This window comes from Amblyomma maculatum, chromosome 6 (assembly GCF_055883805.1).
Source record: "Amblyomma maculatum isolate TAMU_Amacu chromosome 6, ASM5588380v1, whole genome shotgun sequence".
In the NCBI taxonomy this organism is placed as follows: domain Eukaryota; kingdom Metazoa; phylum Arthropoda; class Arachnida; order Ixodida; family Ixodidae; genus Amblyomma; species Amblyomma maculatum.
The window spans coordinates 106,221,557-106,237,416 of record NC_139349.1 but is presented as its reverse complement, the minus strand read 5'-3'; the positions used below and the strand labels follow the sequence as shown (position 1 = coordinate 106,237,416).

Sequence of the window (15,860 nt, the reverse complement as noted above, 5' to 3'; positions counted from 1 at the left end):
GAAACCGATATTTCTTACGCTGATGAACGAAGAAAGAAGACACTGATAAAATAAATCACGCAGAGAACAAACATTTTTACTTAAAATTTGCCCTCAATTTTCGTCAACGGCAAAATGTGGTCAACCGATGGTACCTCTGTATATTTCGATGCTCTTATTCAAAAAACAAACGAGAGAAAAGGAACTAGGCATTTTTATATCTTCGTACAACTACAAAACAAATGGAGGATTTTAATTGATCCTCGCGCTATTTATGCATTATGGTGGATATCAAGGATTCTAGAACCCTTGGATCCTGTGTTAAATACACTGCCCTAATACCGCGCAGGCACAATAGTAAGGTACGGTTAAATAAATGCTTTTACACCTATGTCACTCGTGGCACCTTGGGCGATATACGTCACAGACCTCCTCAAAAGAGCGCATGCCTCAGGCAGCTGATAATGAAACGACAGCGACAGCACTGGACCCATATAACATCTAACAAGATAAACTAATCTAAGTTACTGGCCTCGCACTTCAAATTGTGTTTAGCTGCCTTAAACCGCTGCATTTTTTGTATAACAAAGCAGTAACTTGTGGCCTCCACGTTCCAAACAGATGTCTGAATAAAGACCACAGCAACAATCCATGTCCTTGATTAAATAGAGGACGCAGATGGTATCGTCTATAATTGTGCATAACTTCATCACAGGAAGAAAACATCGTTTCAAACCAAATTCATGAAAATAAGCACAAATAATCCCGCTGCTTTTGTAATCTCAGAATATCAATCCCTGAACTCTGGTCTGAAGAAAGCATCCTATCAAACGTTAAAAAACTATACGATTTCACGATTTCATTATTTAATAGTATCCTATTACTGTTTATCATGTCGTTTAGCTGCGCAGATAATATTCAGATTTTGCGTCGGGTTGGCTCGTTTCTATACGTGTGTAATACTGGTGCACAATCGAGGCGTATCAGCTTGTTTTGACGGCGAACACGGCGTAGGTGATAGGCTGGCCCATATTTAGAACACCACGTTTCTGGCCACATACTACCTTTAGTAAGACATAAACGTGTAGATAGACGTTGCGAGACAGTTATTTTCGGTGACATAATTGCGGAGTATTGCCGCGAGTGCAAAAGGTCACCACGAAGGAGTTTGGGGCCAGAGAAGAGCCCGTGAAATAGTGACTTTGAACCCTGAATGAAACAACTTAGTCATACATTAATTCGTTTTCCTCTCTCTGTATGGCGGCGCTGTCCATCGCTTTCTCTAGGCCCTTTATCAAGAGTGGATTTTTGCATCCAGAGTAGGAACCACAATCGAGAAGTGGGAAACCGTACGGTAGCTTCAACCTTTTCTTCAGCAATTCGCCACACTCGTCCACGTCCTCAAGATTTACCATCAAGTTCTAACTTCGTTGTGAATTGTGACAATGTTTTCACTTCACCACATCAAACATTCACGCTATCAGCGACAAACACTTGGGCCTCATTGTTTTGATCCTAAAGTAAAACAAACATATCCAATTTCTGCTTTTTGCACAAATGGCTGTAACTCACGGAGGACAGTTTCATTGCTCCGAAAACGAGCGCCTACACCTCAGTGAAAATTTTGGTGTGACTTGAAACAATTTTCGTACATCCTGAATTAACGAGGTCATTCGGAAGATCAGACTTCGTGATAAAAAGAACATAGTGACATGGAGGTCCGATGCAGACCAATGTTTTTGTTCTTCATACTGTCGGTGTTTACAGCGAAAACAAGAAAAGTGGCCGATGTGGCTTTTTTATAGCGACTGTTGTTCCTGTAAAGCCACGGCCGACAGGTCACCAGGTCAAGCAAGACTAGTTGCTGTAGGTCAGAGAAACCCAAACATTGTTGCGCAGCTTCACTACTTAAGAAATAGAAAATGCTCGTAGGCACGGTAATAGAGAGATTTAGCTTACCGTGTTCCGCGATCCGCCACCGCGACTCTCTACTGCGCGTGGGCGTGCGCTCAAGCTGATTGGTCCCGACGCGGTAGGTCTGTGTGCTGACATCCAGTATGTGGCGCCATCTATCGGCGTCAAGGGGGTCTGGGCATGCGCAGTGGAACGCGCGGTGGCGGATCACGGTAGCGGATCGCGGATCACGGTAAGCTAAAACTCTCTATTCTCTTTGTAACTCCATTTTTCCGCACTAACTGTAGTCACAAAACCGAAAAGACAAATTCTTCTAAAAGTACACCTCACTCCCAGCTATGACACCGTGGCTCTACTGTATTGACGTCATGGCTGGTGCAAAGCGACTGACCTCGACTTCGTTTCAGTAGCATGAAACCATTGGTAACAAGTTCTCATGTGAAAAGAATTTGCAGATTAGTTCTTGAATCACCTTTGACAATATCTTCTCAGTGAATGAGGACAATTGTCAAGTGCGCTACCAACGATATGCACGCGGTGCAGTGGCTAACGCGGCCACTGTATGACTACAGCGCTGTGCTTCCCCGCAGAGATCCTGGACCGCGTGAAGATGGGCACGACGCCCCCGTTCCGTCCTGAAGTCTCGCCAGATGAGTGCCCCGCCGACGTGCTCCGGCTGATGCGCGCCTGTTGGGCCGAGGCTCCCTCGGACAGGCCTACCATCGGCGAGGTCCGACACGCCGTAAAAAAGATCACCAAGTGAGCGGCCCTGTCTTCTGTGCGCAGACAACGCAAGCTAAGCTGGCGAACGAGTTTTCCCAGAAGCTTTACTGAACAGCGCGTGAAAGGAAGAAGGCAAATGTAGACAGCCACCGCCACAAGGGGCTGACTTTGCAACTGTTATAGGATCTTATAACTATGCTTTTTGTACACTCCACACTATAGCGATGAAACGCCAGCTGCAGCCAAGCTGCATGAATGGCTACGGCTTCGCCAAGCTATTTCTTGTGCCGCATACGAGATTGTCCAACCTTAGTTTCAAAACTGCCCCTGGCTTCGAAGCGCCATTACGTCGGACGCGGCCGCATACCGAAGTAATGTGATGCAAGAACAGGGACACCTGACGGTCGTACTTCGTGTGACCTGCCACCTACAGCTTCTTTGCGTGATCGGGTCGGGCGCAATGGCGCACCGAGGTGAGTGATCCTGTTGAAACTAAGAGTGGGCGAACCTGTACCTGTGGCCTGAGGTCTTAGTAATGGTGGGTACCGAAATCGCTTTGATAGTGTTATCGATAGGAGCCTTGTGTGGTGGAGTTCGCTAGTTTGCATGTGCCTGTAAGACATTGTCTGCGTCCTTTTACACCTATAATATCGCCAAGGCATTGTTCTCAAAACGCGCATTTCAGAGCACGCTTAAGCACTTAACGTATTGTACCTCGCTGCCAAGTGATACTTGTGGAATTACTTCTTTTATAACACACGATTATGCCTGCATTGAAAAAAAAAAAAGAAAAACTCGTGCCGATGTGTGCGAGGTAGAATGCTTTGGTTTGCAAATTCGCTCCTTAAATTGACATCTGATTCGAATATAAATATTCTTTCTGCTAGGAACGAGACGAAGTGAGCTCTTCTCCAAACCCTAATTTCTCTGAAGCGCTCCGAACTCAATTGCCAAACTTCAAACTGACAGACCTTAACTGTCAAACTTTAAACAGACAGATCTCAACTGACATACTTCAAACTGACAGACCTCAACTGCCAAACTTCAAACTGACAGACCTCAACTGTCAAACTTTAAACTGACAGGCCTCAACTGTCAAACTTCAAACTGACAGACCTCAACTGTCAAACTTCAAACTGACAGACCTCAACTGACAGACTTCAAAACAACTTCTTTGTTTTTGTACTCACCAGAATGAATAATGAGTTTGGCGATATTTGAGTATGTAAGATGGGGCTTTATTGAGATACTCAGACTGGGAAGATCAGCGGCGAACACAGTCAGGTCCAACGCGCGCAGCGATAACGATGCCACTGACTTAAATGTTCCCCATACACTTTTTCCTCTTCACAAGTAAAATTAAATTAGACCGGCATGAAAGTCCTCGCGACAAAATACCTGCAGCCCTGGGTCTTTTATAGTAACAGCGTCAAATCATACTCAGGGAGAGTACGATGAGAAGCATAAATGACGATGCATGAACTTCTTTCCTGCGTTTCGTCCTTTGCCTCGTTTCCATGTTCAAATCATTCGTTCTCGTGAGTCACTCTTAAATACCGAAATCGCTAAAAGCCGTTTAAGCACGAAAACTCGTTATCGAACTCAATCTTGAACTCCTCGCGAAACGACTGTGGCAATAATTATCGTGTAAATTCCATCTAATCGTCCGCGCAAGTCCCTTAAAGAGTTTTCTTATTGTGCCAACCAATATTAATCGTGCGCTACGAACAACAGCTTACGCATTGTGGCTGCAATGCGCTGCAACATACATCATCTATCCTTCCTTAATTACCTTGAGGCAGCGTTATCATCAATACTATGACGTTCTAACGTAACTAAAAGATGGCGTTTTTTCCGTCAGCAAACATAGCTATCATAAAAGTGACAACAAAAAAAAATGTAAGGCGATCATTACAAAGACGGCCGACCACATAATTGCCTCGTACTTTTAAGCACTTCTCTGAGCAGCAAGATTTTGAACACTCAGCCAAAATTAGAGCACGCAGTGGTCTGGTCCAGACGCAGGTAAAATATTAAAACGCCTTGAGAGTTCCGAAAACCTAGGATTTGGAGGGAATCATTTTCAAAGGTTGCAGCCTGATGAGAATGCTGAGATTGTCGACTTTATACGACTTTTCTAAGTAGTGGAAAAATTTTGTCCGCCGGGTTTTCGTAGCAAGTATTAGATGACGTGATGCGCTAGGATTAAGTTCACCATCGATCAATATTATGTTCGTTACTGCTTTTATATATCGCACAATTCATCGTAATTGATTTATAATTGATCGTAACTGATCCGCCAGAAACCATGTCCTGGACGAGGTTTCCATCATTTCTCGTTGATAAGTTTCAAGCCTAACTGCTTGAATGATTGCATCATTTTGGCTTGAAGTGTGCCTCCATTTTCGGTTTCTGTAGAATGCTGACTCTGGGTTCTTGTGTCTCCGAATAATTGATTTTTCCGGTCGCAAATTTCTAAACTTTTTTACCACTTCGTGAAAGTCTCATCTTTCCCCTTAAACTGCCAAATTTGCTAAACGACACATAACTGTATAAGCTGCTAATTATATCAAGGGCTCAGATAGTGTGTTCAATTATTTTTGCTTACTTATTTAACGGCTTACTGTTAATTTGGAATCGCAGAAAAGTGCCAATAACGCTCCGTGTTTTTAGGGGTCTCTCGAGCAAGAATTTCTTCGACAACCTGCTACAGCGGATGGAGCAATACGCCAACAATTTGGAGTCATTAGTGGAAGAGAAAACGCAGTCCCTGCTGGAAGAAAAGCAGCGCACGGACGAGCTACTCTACCAGCTGCTACCTAGGTAAATGCCGGACTTGGTTTAATTCCGTTCAGATGACCTCAGAATTTAACGACATTTAGAGTTATCTTGCTATCCACAGAATGTCAGAATGATTGAGTGATGTTGCATAAACGTGAATTGGATACATTCTAGTTTCAATTTTCGTACAACTGTCGACGTCAGATCTAAAAGTGCCGTTGCCTCTTGTTGTTTTACGAGGCAAGGAACGATAAATAGGGGAACAAGAAATTACAAACTCCACTTGTTCAGCGCTCTCAACTTCACTGCATTCATTGCAAGCACAGCTAAATACACTGTAAAATGAAGAAACTTGCCTCATTTTGCTGACATACAAGTGCTTTATCCCGGAACCAAAACTTACGCCGAAGTTTATCGCTAAATGCACATAACTTCTCACAGAAGGGGATTCATCATTATCTTTCTTCTATGTCAAAGACGTGTTTTTTTTTTCTTTCTTCCGCCTATCTCTCCTCCTTTCCGCCCTCCCCGCTTTCCTTAGTCTCTCTCTCTCTCTATTCGTTTCTCGTCTTTCTTTCTTTCTTTCTGTCTTCTTTTCTACCTCTCCTCCTAGCCTTCTTTTTATTGTTTTCTTTCCACCTAAATTTCGTTTCAAGGTGCCGCATTTGCCATGTTTTCCGCGGAAATCGTTATTATTACACCTGGCGAAAGTTCCCGGGGAGACGATCCATTTATCAAAAATCGGTGAACCTGGTCAGCCGATTTTTTGAGTAAAACGGACAGCTGGGCTAATTGGTACATCCTAAGGAGAATAACATCACTGAGACGAGGGACAAAAGAAGAAGGCGGGACCAACGCTGGGGGGTTAATTCACAGATTGTGGCGACACCCATGGTCACCTAAGTAAACTACGTCCAAGTTAACAAACTTTGAGATTGTTGATAAATGCGCGACCACTTGGCAGCAAAATCGTTTAAATAGAAACAGTATCAAAATTTCACACACATACCCAGTCTAAGATATAAATGAATAAGTAGAAGAATTGTGAAACGAAAAGCTTTTTAGAGGATAGCAATGACAATGAGCGACAGAATCCGAAAAATTGCTACTTAAATCTGTCCCTTTTTGGAGCCACTTTCCGAATTGGTATGGTTCAATGGCTGTTTTTTTTTCCTTTATAGATACGTTGCAGACGAACTCAAAAAGGGCTCACACGTGCAGCCAGAAGCATTCGAATCTGTCACAATCTTTTTTAGTGACATCGTCGGGTTCACATCCCTCTCCGCTGACAGCACCCCTATGCAGGTGAGTATATTCATCCACGAGGGTTCGCAACTAAGGGCTTATTCTGTTATACCTCAAAGACAAGCAATAAATAGAAGCATTTTACTCAGAAAAAAGCCTAAAAGCATGTTATATTTCTCGTACTTTGCAACCAAAAAATATAGTTACTCTAAAGATAACATATTTGGACCAGTTATTAATTGTAATTGGCTCTGCTACGGCTTATCGTTCTACTGTAAAAGAAATTAGAGGATGATGACTACACGAAATCTACCAACAGCTGGAGGCCTGGAGCCTCCACAACACAGCGACCCTACTGAATGGTTACTTCAAGGGCGAAGTGGTGAGTGTAGTAAAGGGTATAATGAAGTGGGAGTGAACGAATCACACAAAATATATAGGAAAGCAATGTATCCCGAGAACACAATCTCTGACCTAAGGTTTGGATAAAAAAAAAAAAAGTTTTTTTCCGGCTTCCCTATGTATGACAAGGTGTTGCGCCCACCCTACGGAAGCTGAACTGTTTTGTTTGCTGCCCGACACCTTTGCTCGGCGATTTTACTTTTTTTTCAATGAAATTATGCCCACCAAACGATATTTCGTCAAACTTTAGATTTCATTGCTCAAGAACGATTAGAGGCAAACAGCAGGCGGACGAAATTAACGTGCAACTTTGATTCTTAAATCTGAACTGATGCCAGTGAATGCGGAACTCTGAAAAGCAGAACGTTCAGTTGGGATGGTTGGTAAATATGCATATTTGTAAAACAGCACGAACAACACGGGGCAAGAACAGAAAGCATATGGGACAGCGCTCGTCCCGTGTCCTTCTTGTTCGTGCCCGACGTTGCTCGCGTTGTTTTACAAATATGCATAGGAACTCTGAAAGCTTCCTAGTATTGCTGGCCGCACCGGCACACTATGAAGCGTGTTTTCTGAGCAGTGTGTCTCAAAGAGGCTCAAGTGTTTCGTCCGGTGTAGGCGGAAGAAGAAAATAACATATGTACTAATATTGAAACACTTTTAATTCAGTGTATGTATGAGCCATAAAGAGTCTTATATTTCAATATATTCCCAAGCAGTGGTATACTAGGAAAGGGACTTAATGAAGAGTGACAGCCTAGCGGTACGAAATATACCACAGCCAACCTAATCCTCACATCCATGAAGTGCACAACACTTGCGCAAAAATAAGGTCTCCGCGCAGTGCTCCGTAGCGGATGGGGAACCGTGCAATTGCTGTCATCCGGGATTCAACAACCGCTCTGCGCCATCCAGTGGCGTGTGAACCCGTCAGCAGGAAGAAAGAACGGTTTCTGAGCGAGTGCGGTATAGTGTTACGCGCCACTGGCAGCGATGCGCTTAAACCCAGGTGACAGTGATGGAAAACCTGCATGAGTTTTTCCGAGGCCTAGTAACTTGACCAGGAGCGGAGTGCCAGGCGTATGCGTAACTCAAACGTGTCTTTCAAAAAGTTCCTACCCTGACTTCTTTGACGTTCTTAAAATGTTCATTTTCGACAATGCGTTGCCTAAAGCTGATCGTGTCTTATTGCTTAAAGACTATAAAAGTGGTAACAATGCTCGCTCCAGGCTAAGCAGATTTAGTAAATTGTAAATCTCTTCTTCGCTCTATCTCAGTTATGTTCTTAGCTTGTTTGGTTATTTTTTATTTGTTTTCAAATTTTGCTATGCAATCAGTTCGTCTAACACCACCGATATTGAACGCCAACTGAAGCAATTTTGAACAGCCTCTGGCCCTGTCATTTTGCCAGGTAAAGCTTTCGGTTGATTGCGATTGATTGATTGATTGATTGATTGATTGATTGATTGATTGATTGATTGATTGATTGATTGATTGATTGATTGATTGATTGATTGATATAGGCAACATACTTTAAAGAGTAGCTTATATGTTATTCATTAAGTTCGAGAGTTGAATTTGTCGAAGTGGAATAATTTTGACAATGCATGCAGTGCCAGGGTTGTTTTGTGTTGCTGTAATGACCATCCAATATTCTGCAAATTATAGTCGCGGCCATAATATTACAATGCTTGCTTCGACCATCTACGCTTCATTACTAGCGAAAACATTGAAGTACTTAACTCTGCCACCTCCATGTTATTTCCAGAAAAGAAATTTATAAAATTCCTCTTTCCTCATGTCATTGTCATTTCATGAGTTGTTTGAGCGGTTCCTGATCCTTATTGACACAAAAATGCTTTTAAGATTAAGGTGATCATAGGAGCCTTTCCTAAACACGTGCAACCACTATAAGATCCCAAAGTTTTAAAACGCGCAGTATACAGACGCATTGTAAAAAAAAGCATCAAAAGCCTACACGCTTTTCTATATTAGCGCAAAGGTCGCCCCGCACATTCACGAGTGCCAAGCATCGTCGTTGTCTTCTTCGGAGTCTATTTTCGGATCAACAACTACGCAAAACACGTGTTCGGAGTCATATCTGATACCTTCGACATCAACACTGTCCAAATCGTCGAAAGAAACAGCTCGTTTCCTAAAAATGCCGTCGCCATCTGCATTGATACAAGGAGACTGCCATTTCTAAATAACCATTGCCGATGCATTTGAAAAGGCAAAACACATTTTTTTCTGCGTGTTTTCAGGCTCCTTAGTATTAAAAACAGAAAGGGAAACCATTGGCCAAACCTGCATTGTCTTTGCCTGTGAAATTGGAATAACGTTGGGCTATAAGAGCGGACTCGTCATTGGCGATGTTATGCATAGTCCGAAGTCCTAACATCGCTAGGGAATTCAATAGTTAATGCATTCACTAGCAAAATTCTTCGCTACGCTCACCGCAAAATCCTAACAAACAAAATGCGTGAGAATGGTTGAAACGCTGATGCCTGCCTGCCCAGTACGTTTAGACCCCGCCCATACACCGACATTGCACAGCACACCTCGCCTTCATCGAAGTTATTGATCGCCTTCTCTGAAACCTCAGTCGAAACTAACCGATCATAAATCGACAGATCGGTTTATTCATCGCCCTAATTCGTTGTTCTAAATCAGCGTTTAGCCACTGCCGCAGCTCGTGATGGTCTTTGCCTAGATTGATATTTTCTTTCAATAATGCATTGCCTCATTTTTCCAGGTGGTTACACTGCTGAACGATTTGTACACCTGCTTCGATGGCATCATAGATAAACACGATGCTTACAAGGTAAGTTTCTCTAAATACTACCCCATAAAAACGTTCCTTTCAAGGTAACTTTCTACGGACACTGCATCCATTCCCGCTCTCAGTCTAACGCCACCGAGAGCTTAATGAGGCCGTTACATCACCCTTAACTCAGCAGCGAACGTCACGGCTACCGGATTGGCGGCGATGGCTCTGCAAGAGACGCTGTATGCACGGCTATGAGTAAAGTGGCGAGGGGAACCACGTGACTCAACACACTTCAGCGCTGACAACTTCATTTGATGACCTCTCACGCTGTATCCCACTGTCATGACGTAGGCTGCCCGGGTGCACTGGCCTTGTCGGATTCTCGGGGATTACATATCAATGCAGCTTCATCGCAGTGCAACCTTATGTCGCTACTTAGTGAAAGCAACAGTGTCTTTTGATTGGGCTTTTCAAAAGGCTTTCAGAGTCAAGAAACTTCGGGGAGGCCCCCCTTCCCCCCCCCCCCCCCCTTGTTTTTTTTTTTTTTTTTTTTTTCGTGGCCTGCAAGAGCAAGCAAGCATAGGATTAGGCGTTAGGTTAAGGCGGCGAAGTTCTGACAATATTTTTTTTTTCGCAAACGCTGTAAAAATAAAGAGAAATGTAGGCTGGCAGCCATTCCAGCTTTTCCAGCTCGAAGGAGTAAAAGATGCAACAAAACATTGTATTTGTGATCCCGTCACTGTTCGTTTACTGGAGGATCTAGGTTTTCACTAGGATTTCACCGTCGTGCTCAGGTATTTTTTGTGCATTCTGTCATCCGTTCTTCCGCACACAATACTTGGGAAGTACAATAAACATAAAATAAGTTTACATACCAACCAGATTCGAAACTACGCCCATTAGGTGCGCACCCAGAATCATGTGTGATGCATTTAGTAGCATAGTTGTCGCTCGCAGCGCGCATGTGGCTGTTTTTGGGTGGCATTTTCAATCACCAATAATTAGTTACCAATATTGAGTGTTATGAACCGACTGCTAGATGAACGAAACGCAGAGCACGAGCATGAAAAACAATGCCAAGAGGCACAAACGCAGGATGAAGGCTACATAAGCCATCCCTACCGCGGTGAAACGTTAGCTAGTTCCTTTGATAAAATATTACGCTTCATCGATTCAACTTATGTTGAGCATATACTTCCTACAGACGGCTACACAATTCGTTCGAAAGGCCCATCTATATGGTCGTGTCCGAAGATGGAGAAGGCTGATTCATTGTAAGAAGACCAGGGCGAGCTGATGCACGTAACGGAGACGAGCTGAGCTAGGCTAATGCATTCTGCATCGTGGGAAGCCCCAACCACGGTCGATCTGCGAGAGTGCGATCGGCATAGCGTACGACAGTCGATCTTCCACTATGGACGAGCAGCGTGAGTGGGGAAAACTTCTCAAACTACTAAGTACCGGCGCAGCCCGCACAACTTCCGGCAGAAGGGTAGTTCAGGCTTAGTTCGGCACCGAAACCACGATGAGATCCATCCACAACTTTTTAATACGCGTGTCTTGCGTTTTCCTTCTTTCGTGCAGACGAAGCGAAAAACGATAATCCATTGAGGCTGGTTAAAATGCTAGCTAGAAGTATACTAGAACGTCAGACCAAAATTATTGTGCTCGGTTTAATAACGCATGACATCTGAAAAGGTGTTTCAGCAACGGGATGCCTAACAGTTAAGGACAGCAACGGCAGTATTTCACGGTGCGCTTCTTCTCAGGTAGTACGGTGACAGGGATGATGGTGCATAGTGCTAAGGTTGGGACGAAGTGTCGCTGCCACGCGTGTTATGGTTTATTATACGTTTTCATGTTGTTTTTTTTTATCGTTACAGGTGGAGACGATCGGGGATGCCTACTTGGTCGCCTCCGGTCTCCCCATCCGCAACGGCAATGAGCACGTCCGGGAGATCGCGCGCATAGCGCTAATGCTGCGTCAGCAGCTGCAAACCTTCAAGATTCGTCATCTGCCCAAGAGGAAACTGCAGCTTCGCATCGGCATTCACTCCGGTGAGCCTGCTACTGCGCGCTTGCTCTGGAGCTTCTATCCAGGCTGCGACGCCTTCGATCTATATTTTCCTTACATCGATTTCATGCGATGGCATGAGAAGGCACTTCCCGAAAAATAACCCCGCTTGGTTAGTGATAAATTCGCTGACCGGTCGACACAGTGTTGTCGCCACCGAGACACGTGACATACTAGATTTGGTAGGTACACAGCGACAGGTGGAAGACGGCAGGTGACACGGTGGCATCTCACCGAGATGAAATAGCCTAAACCAGACCTTCAATTACTCATCAACAATTTTCTGTTTCTTTTCGTTCATTGCTATCGCACTAACCTGTCCTTTTACAACGGGGTAATCCTCCAATCCAGGCTAAGTTGGACATGCTGCCTACACCTCACGAAAAGAAACTTTCTAGAACCATTATATTAATCTCATTTAGCACAAAACACACGACGAACAAAAGACAAGAACACTCGGGACGAAACACGGGCGCCTTGTGTTCGCTTAGTCACGCGTGTTCTTTTCTTTTGTCCGTTTGGCGCTAAATGAGATTATCCTAATGGCTAGAAGCAGCTAGATCTTCAGTGAACTCTTCTGAAACTTCCTAAAATCGCCACGAAAAGATCCTCGAGCGTAAGTTTGATGAACAAAATTCTGTTTACTTTTCCAAGCAGCGTTCTTTTTCATTATATCTTTTACCTCCTTCCCTTAAGCAGTTACTGTAGTCTGCGATAATTAGAAGCAGATTACGTGGCAAAATTCAGTGCACTGTTCATGGACCTTTTCCGACCCCGCTTGGTAGCAGCAAGTTTATTGTAAACTGTAACCCTTCCTTTATTTATACGTATAGGTCCCTGCGTGGCGGGAGTAGTTGGTCTGAAGATGCCCAAATACTGCTTGTTCGGCGACACAGTCAACACTGCCTCGCGCATGGAGACTACAGGAGAGCGTAAGTCTTAGTATCAGTTTGTGGCAACGCCATGCGAAATCCTTCGGGAGACATGTGCAGCTTTGTACAAAAGTGTGCTGCCATCGGGGCGCCGCCTGTCAGCCGTCGATGACGGGCCGCAGGAAATGAACGTCATCAATCATAAGACGCCCCCATCTAGAAGCAAAACGAAACTTTAGAGAAGGAAAGTAAGGCACAAGACTCCATGATACGCATTATAAGAACGAGGAGTCGAGCGACCTTTTGTCTCCGTGACACTGGGGCGATAATCGGCGCGCTCAAGGAGTTTGCGAAATGTGCCAAAAATACTATCATATATTATGCGAGATATTTTACGTTTCAGTACGTAAAGCGCATATGTGTCAAATTCAAACTCGGCTCAACGCGGGCGAAATAAAGAAAAAAACTTATTCGATCGATTACTCATACTCCTTTTGTAAACGTATTTTTTTTTATGTTCTCCTTTCTCTTCTGCATGCGTTTTCAACAGCGCTGAAGATTCACGTGAGCTCGAAGTCAAAGGAGCTCCTCGATAATTTTGGGAACTTCGTGCTTACTCTGAGGGGAGAAGTGCAAGTGAAGGTGAGTGCATAATCACACAAGTCACGTCTCTCAACTTTCCCGAAGCCACGCTAATACTCTTCGTTCATGGTTGCACTGAAAGCGAAGCGGAAATAAACCCCGCGATATTTTCTTTGTAGCAGGCAACGAGTTTTTCGATACCTGTGGTCTCTAAATGTTTGTATCACGCGAGCTTTCCGTTTCAGACTTTTTGGTACACCTTTTAGTTAAAAAAAAAAAATACAAAGAATGTATGTCCAAAGTTATTCACCCTGTTAAAATACCTAGCCTGGAAATCCCAATTCTCCATAGGGCTTAACAACTGACGCTAGCGTTAATAGAAAAATATGATTTAATTTATGCTCACATTTCTATCTTCGGCTGTTCGGTCGATGTGAAGTAGCACGTATCTGCGTTTCGGGTACCGTTAATGAAAACGGGAGCGCGTCCAAATGCACATTTATATGCCGTTACCGTCACCGCGGAGCATGCACTCCAGGAAATGAGCTTGCACATGTATCACGAGCATGCGCAATCAGTTCTTGGCGGGTGCGATAACACTCACAGTAATGCGAAGAACGGGTTATAAAGTTTGAGGAGAATGGCTCAGTGGGCAATACAATGGACTCAATATGCCTTCTTAGCATTTGTTATGTCTCCTCTCAAACTGAGAACGGGAGTTAATAACCCTTTCCTATAATTATACAAGGTGGGAGGCTGCTCAGCAGTCAGGCTTCATCCGCTCACGACTGCTTACTTTAGAAGAAGGTGGTGCATGGACCTTTTAAACATTTAGTAATCACTCATGCACAGCATGCACCCCGAGTGGAGTCGTAATTATAATATTACTTACTCTCAACTTCCAAACCCGTCGCACTTTGTGGTGAAGATCTCCTTGCGCCAGTTTTTGTTGAATATGATCCCTGTTGCGCGATGCAGACGAAGGAGCCAGTGTGCATTTTTCGCTCAATTCACACATTACGATACTGGAAAGTTTTCCTGAGGCGAAGGTCCAGAAGCTGATACATATGCCTACGCATATGGTTACTGACATATATCACTGTCCTCTGTTCGTTGCAACATTTGTTCGACTTGTTAAAAAGGCAGGTAAAAAAGGTACTAATAGATGCACTATTCCCTGTCCCCGTGTATGGGCACGTTTACCTTGACTTTACTGGCTCAAGCATATTAAAATGAGTTCAGCGAATGTATATTTAATCTAGTGCAAGAACCTTCTTTTAGACTCCACACACACTCCACCCGTCAAGGCCAGGCTGACGTCTGAGGGGGCTTTAGTGGCGTGGTCGGTGAACTGCTGCCTGTGCAACCAATGGACTAAATACGGTTGACCATTGCTTTGAGTGATACCTCGATGCTGTGTTTTTATACGGGTGTACTTCACTAGACAATTCAAAAATGACATTGTGCTCGTACCTTAAACTGTGTAAGGTTTCTGCCTGCACATAATGACTCCGCAATTCCGTGAGGTCTGATAGTGCTGATCGGACTTCTCAGTTTGAAGAAAAGCCGCATTTCAAGTCGCCACGCACCTAAATCTCTGCTCAGAGGACCGTGCACCTTGGTGCGGTTGGTACACGCTTCTCAGGGTCATTCACCTGAATCGTTGCCTGTCCATGGGGCATGTATATGACTCCCGGACACTTTGATATGTGGATGGAGCAAGATTTATGACGGTATAAAAATACACTTCGGCATCGAGTGATTCTAAGCGCTAAGCGCGTTTGTAAAGCAATTGGCACGCCAGCGAGATTGATTTCCATGAAGCAAAGAAAAAAAGAGTCTTCAGCGGTAACCAAGGGGTAGGGCGCCCGCCTTAAGATCGAAAGTTCAGTGTTTCGGTCCTCCGCTCGGCAGGAGGTTTCTAATATTTATTTTACAAGGAAGTTTCAATATAGAGTGTGTATATCGTCCCTGCAAAGAGTGTGCGCTACAGTCTGCCTTAGCAGAGCTGCGGTGATCGAAAAAGGAGTGAGATATGGGACAAGCGTATACTCAATCGAAAGGCACTCCTTCGGTTCTTTTGAAGGTTCTTGAAAAACTTGCAAAAATAAAACTGGAATCTCTACATGCGGCGATGCAGTGAGCGGTCGTACATTTTTTTTTTTCTCTCTCTCTGTTCGCCCTGTCCACTTTGCAGGGTAAAGGCGTCATGACGACCTACTGGCTCGAGGCGGAGAACAACAACAAGCACCTTGAACCGGAGCAGTAAAGAAGCAACGACCAGGATGACACTTGGGAGCCTTCCCAGCCAAAGTGGCTGAAAGAAAACGTCATCCGATAGGGGGAATAGGGGCCGTGGGGGGGGGGGGGGGGGGGGTAAGAAATACGGATGGCAGGAAAGCAGACACTGGAACAGCTACACTTTTTCAATGACTACGTATGTACAAGGCCTCCATTTATCGCCATCAGTTATTTTCAAGCATCTGTCTTTCAAGCGCAGCAGATGGCAGCAGATGGC

General features: G+C 44.2%; 1 protein-coding gene across 1 annotated transcript in view; it reads left to right on the top strand.

Annotated features, from left to right (window-relative positions):
- The window catches only part of LOC146186511 (atrial natriuretic peptide receptor 1-like), a 60,273-nt gene extending 44,662 nt beyond the window's left edge, over nucleotides 1–15,611 (top strand). The window contains exons 14-21 of the mRNA XM_084608055.1: nucleotides 2,484–2,652; nucleotides 5,290–5,439; nucleotides 6,579–6,702; nucleotides 9,800–9,868; nucleotides 11,698–11,872; nucleotides 12,722–12,820; nucleotides 13,311–13,402; nucleotides 15,540–15,611. Of these exons, the coding sequence (XP_084464181.1) occupies nucleotides 2,484–2,652; nucleotides 5,290–5,439; nucleotides 6,579–6,702; nucleotides 9,800–9,868; nucleotides 11,698–11,872; nucleotides 12,722–12,820; nucleotides 13,311–13,402; nucleotides 15,540–15,611 (950 nt within the window). The remainder of the gene's footprint in view (nucleotides 1–2,483; nucleotides 2,653–5,289; nucleotides 5,440–6,578; nucleotides 6,703–9,799; nucleotides 9,869–11,697; nucleotides 11,873–12,721; nucleotides 12,821–13,310; nucleotides 13,403–15,539) is intronic.
- The last annotated feature ends 249 nt before the right edge of the window (nucleotides 15,612–15,860 follow it).